The sequence below is a fragment of the Ptychodera flava genome, chromosome 8 (genome assembly GCF_041260155.1).
Source record: "Ptychodera flava strain L36383 chromosome 8, AS_Pfla_20210202, whole genome shotgun sequence".
NCBI lineage: Eukaryota > Metazoa > Hemichordata > Enteropneusta > Ptychoderidae > Ptychodera > Ptychodera flava.
In genome coordinates, this window is record NC_091935.1 from 30,637,632 (window position 1) to 30,642,792 (window position 5,161).

General features: G+C 39.1%; 1 protein-coding gene across 1 annotated transcript; it reads right to left on the reverse strand.

Moving 5' to 3' along the window:
• Positions 1-2,634: 2,634 nt before the first annotated feature.
• On the reverse strand, positions 2,635-3,683 carry LOC139139039 (alpha-crystallin B chain-like). The gene has a single exon (XM_070707736.1). The coding sequence runs from the start codon at positions 3,545-3,547 to the stop codon at positions 2,954-2,956; it is 594 nt and encodes a 197-aa protein (XP_070563837.1). The 5' UTR covers positions 3,548-3,683; the 3' UTR covers positions 2,635-2,953.
• Positions 3,684-5,161: the final 1,478 nt, after the last annotated feature.

The following is a 5,161-nucleotide window of genomic DNA, read 5'->3' on the forward strand; positions in this document are numbered from 1 at the left end:
GTTGCGTGATCTCGTCATATCTATACCACATGAAAGTCACACCTGTTATAACAATGGACGGTTTGTTATTCTGAGAATCCATGTTTTTATAGGACATTAAATGACACCTGTTACCAGGGAATGCAGATCCACGTCACAACGACATAATGTATCCTAGCACTAAAATGTTCAAAACATTTTCCTACTCTTCATGTTTTTTTTTCGCTGTATCTCCTTCATCTTCAACCCCGTGTGGTTTGTTTTAGAAATAACGTCAATTTCGGTAGTTGCTGAAAACTTTTCCTGCTTCTGTGGTAGAGGATATCGGGGGGGGGGGGGCAGACGGATGCGGTCGTCATGGAAATGACGATACCACATATTGCTATCTTGTTTTGAGTACTCTGATCGCGTTTATTTTTACCATCCACTTGACGGATTTAGTCACTGCACAAACTTTGCGCAAGCGTCACATGTTTTTCTTCGTCAGAACTAGAAAATCCGGCTCCAGGCAGTCTGTTTTTTACCCGAACTCTCAAATTAAGAAATCCATATTTTGGCTGATTGTTCCATAACACACCAGAACTGCACCACGCAGAGTTAATAACAACCCCGGTAATCGCCAAGTGTGTCATATGTATTTACTGTACGCAGTGAATTTTATCTATCCATCGTTTGTTGAAATTTGAATCCACTAAATTATGCATTTATCCCCTTGTATTCTGTCACAGCCTGTCCTAAAGTGTAGGGGTCAGAGTGCGTCAGTTGATTTTGACGTGTAATTCTCGTCACTGCGCAAGTTCCCAAAATTTGTACAACATACATTTCAAAACAGATATTAAAAGTAATAACTTGAAGAGCTAAGGTATAAACTTTTAAGGTGTGAATAATAAAACAAATATAAAAATTGTGTGTGTGTGTGTGTGTGTGTGTGTGTGACTCGGAGGGTGTGAGTGTGTACGGTTCGGAGTTCTGGCTGGACAAGTGAAGGGGAAGTATTCATCAAATATAATACGTAAACTGGCCTGCCTTCAAATTCAAGTCTCGCATTATCAAGTGTCTATGTCATGTGGTTTATCGGTTTCTTCCTAAACGTCTCTTCCTTCTTGAATAGTGTGCTGCACAGTAGAGAATGTCCATCTCTCGAAACTCTGGGTGCTCTCGGAGAGTTCTAGAAGCCGTCCGAAGGAATTTGAGCAATATATATACCTCTAAGCATGTCAAAAAGTACTGTAGTGTGGACTTAAGGCTTCTTCCTCATCCTGTGGTAGATGTTTGTACAAATCTAAAAAGTTACTCTTTTGCGTAAGGAAGTTTTATGTCACGGGTTGAACCACAGCCTATCCGAATACCATAGGTGCTCGTCAAGTGATGCAAAGGTGATATCTGAGAAAACAAACTCAACAAGTGTGTAGGATACCAAATTGCACAGATAATCATGATGTAATATGGGGTGTACGGGTTGTTCATGAGTGTCTGTTCTGGGACGATCAGAATGGGCAAAGAAACGATATCCTTTCTTCAGCCAAGATACAGCTTTGTTCGAGGAGTTGTTGGGATAAAACATGCTTTTCCCAAAAATTCCACACTCGCGTTTCAAGTCAGGTGAATATTGTTTGGTAGAGGAAGAAGGCTTATTTTATTTATCATATACCTCTTCACAAAAAACGCTCCGCACAGTAGTTTCTTTCATTTTGACAAATCTCTTCCAAGATCAAAAGGTGCATCTTTAGCTCAAGTGTCGCCGATAGACAATTCGAAATGTTGAGAGGCTATGTAACTTCTCATCTTTCAAGATATAGGCCTAACACATATAATTTGTTGGCAGAGAATGCAAAATATTTCCTCCAGTTCTACACTTTCCCGTAATGTTGATAGTTTTTCTTGAAAAACGCAGAAAGCCTGCATTCTTGATCTCACGTTTCTCACCATAACCTATCACAAGACGTTCTCTGCTACATAAATAGCTGCACTCGCTGTGCTTTGTGCTACTCGATACAAGGCTTATCATAACACCAACGGCCTTTGAGTGCCAAAGTTAATTTATGTCACCTTCATAAAATATAAAGCTAACATTTTTTTTCAGATTTTTTTCAAAATTTTGATGAAGAACTATAGCCAGAGGGAAGTAATGTCCATTCGGTCCAAAACTGTCAAACAATCAAAGAAAAATTCATAAAAATCAGAAAATTGTTGCACAAAAATTGGGTGGGAAAAATTTCAGCCGTCGCAGGGTTAAACTATAAACTGTATTTCTATTAAAAAAATTACAAACAGTATAGATCAAAGGTGCATTACATTGACAGAACAGATCAAACCACCCTAGGACACAGTGCTCTTCACTACAAACTAAAATTTATTGGTCGCCGTTTCTATGGCTTAAAAACTTTCAAGGTTAAAAACTGATATAAACCGATAACAGACTATAACAGCATTTAAAAAAGGAAGAAAGGACAACAGAAAACTGGCGAAAATCTAAAAAGTGTTTTCAGTGGTTAACTGAACCATAGACTCCTCACGAGGGTCTATACCACAAACAGAGTTGAAGAAAGCAAAAACTGTTCGCACTTATGACGTATAACCTTAACACGATCTACAGTGCCTATAACATTAACATAAGGATATATATATATATATATATAATATATATATATATATATGTATATATGTATGTATGTATATTATTCGCCTAGATTTCACGTTGTGAAAATCCCCATGCTTTAGAATGGCAAAAAAAACCGAAAATATCAGCAACCTTTAACCATGGATGTGAAAATGCTTTAACTTCCTATCTAGCATAGTTCGCCAGAAGTGCACGTAGAACAAGTATTTACGTTTGTCAGGGTTACAATATGCGAGTTTTTCTACAAAAGTCGGTTAATGAGAGTTATATAGCAGTGGTAATAGCATATACTATTTAGTGATTGTCGTACCACGGCATGGCGTGGAATGTCTAATCTTACTTTTATGATAAGTGTCAGCTAAATTTTCCATCGAGTCTTGAACTAGTTTGCTTATTGAGTCTCGTCTTTAGGCTCTTCATCGATTCCCTCGATTTTCTTGGCGGGTCTCCCATTTGAATCGGTATGACTCGCTCCTTCGGTTTCTCAATCGACAATTTTGGCGCCTCCAGAGTCAGAATGCCGTCTTGTGACATGTAGGACTTGACGTTGTCAACATCCGTGCCTCGCGGTAGAACGTATTGTCGTTTGAATTCACGCGTTATGTATCCGTGTTCGTCTTCTTTCTCTTCGTGTTTGGCGTGAACCACGATGCGGTCTTCCACCAGCTTGACGTTAATTTCTTCGGGGCTGAAGTGCTGCACGTCCAGCATGACTCGAAACCTGTCGGCCGTGTCTTCATATTGGCTCGGACGCCGCTGCGCCAACCGACCTGCACTTGGACGCCGATTTGTCGACGGCGAGACATAGTAACCTCGATACAGACTCGGCGTGTAGGAGGATGGGATCAGGCCGAGCCCACTGCGTTGGTAGCCGAGTGCTTCGTCGAACAAACGGGAATTGCGGTCGAAGTCATCAAAGAACGGGTGGCTGAATGGAATCTCAGACATATTTGTTGGTCGGCTCAGCAGTCGAAGTTTTTATCCTGTGAGATCACCACTTTGCAATATTGGTAATGACTTCTAGGCGGTGTGGGGGAAAAGTGCGAACCGCTCCTTTATATCAACAATATTTCAAAACTATAGAATTTAACTTTGCAAAAATCCGTTACATAACTTGTGGATAGGTCATCGGTATGAAAATAAGGTTACCTAATTAGACGTCATTAACATAAATAAAATGCTAATATTACCCATAGACCCTCGAGGTTTTTCTCGAGGGTCTATGTATTACCTGATGCATATAACGCGATAGATCTTGAGCGACATGCTCAAAAGTGGAAAAGAGTGCAGTGTTAAACTGGCCAAAATTTCAGCCTTCTTGCTTTTGCAAAATTATAGATATGGCTGGACACCAATAATTGTGTGGAATTCTTGGAATCAATGTTCATGTCCTGCCACTTTTTAGAAGTAAATATACAAAATAAGTGTATTCGGAAAATTTTAAACAAATTGCACAACATTGTCACCACTCCTATCAGATACATTGGTCTATCCCTCAACGACCGTACAAATTTTGAAAAAGTTCGTTATATCTATTCGTCAATATGTAAATCTGTACCTTTGATATGTGTATTCATAATACATTATGGAAGGCATTGTGTTGTAAATTATTGGAATTGGAATTGGTTAGGTAAATAAAATTTGGTGAAAAGTGACCCTGTCGAGTATTGCATACCGTTACATTTCGTTCTTGAGAAATATTTACCTGAACTTTATGTCTCTCGAGAATTCCCCAGAGATCAGCTCAGGTCGTAAATGTATTAATGATAAGAATCTGTTCGGTTTTACTTAAGGTAATATGCACCTCGAAAGTGAAAGACTTAAACTTTTGCTCTAACTTTCCTCAAGGAATCTTTCAATCATTGTCTTTCAAAATCAAGAATAAAAATAGGGGGTCACCGTGCAAATTTTGGTACTAGAGAAACAAATAACCCAAGATTTACCGATATTAGAAATTCAAAATGGCCGCCATACCTGTGTTAACTCTATGGAGAAAAATAAAAATTTTCGAATTTCAAAAAACTAAGCCGGTGAAAAGTTTTCTTTCACCAAGAGGTTTAAATGAACCCCCACATGTGGTATATCAGAAGAGAACTGTAAAAGTTTGAGAGTCCGAATGTCTGTCCCCGAGGTGCGTTCTACCTTTCCTCGTCAAAAAACTCGCGGTATTTGGCTTGAGTAATTTAGATCGGTGCGGGTGTGTTAAAAGGCAGATAGCGATAGCAACACCACACATTTTACGACATAGATATGTGATTTCGTTATCAAAAGTGAGACAAAAAATGACACTCGTCTCGTCCGAGTTCCAGCTGCTGCCGATTGTTTAAATATTTGTAAACGGTGTATACTGAACAGCGGTGGAATTTCACCAGGTTCCGCGCAACTGAGCAAATAATTCACCGAAATATACTGAGTATTGACTCAACGATATGGAATATAGACAAACACATCGATTTGAATTCAATGACTTCACCTCAGAATATAAATTTCTCTCGTTGTAATTTTTCCGGAAGCAAAGCGCGCAGAATCACCTGGAATCTGCCATTGAATAATGGTGAACAC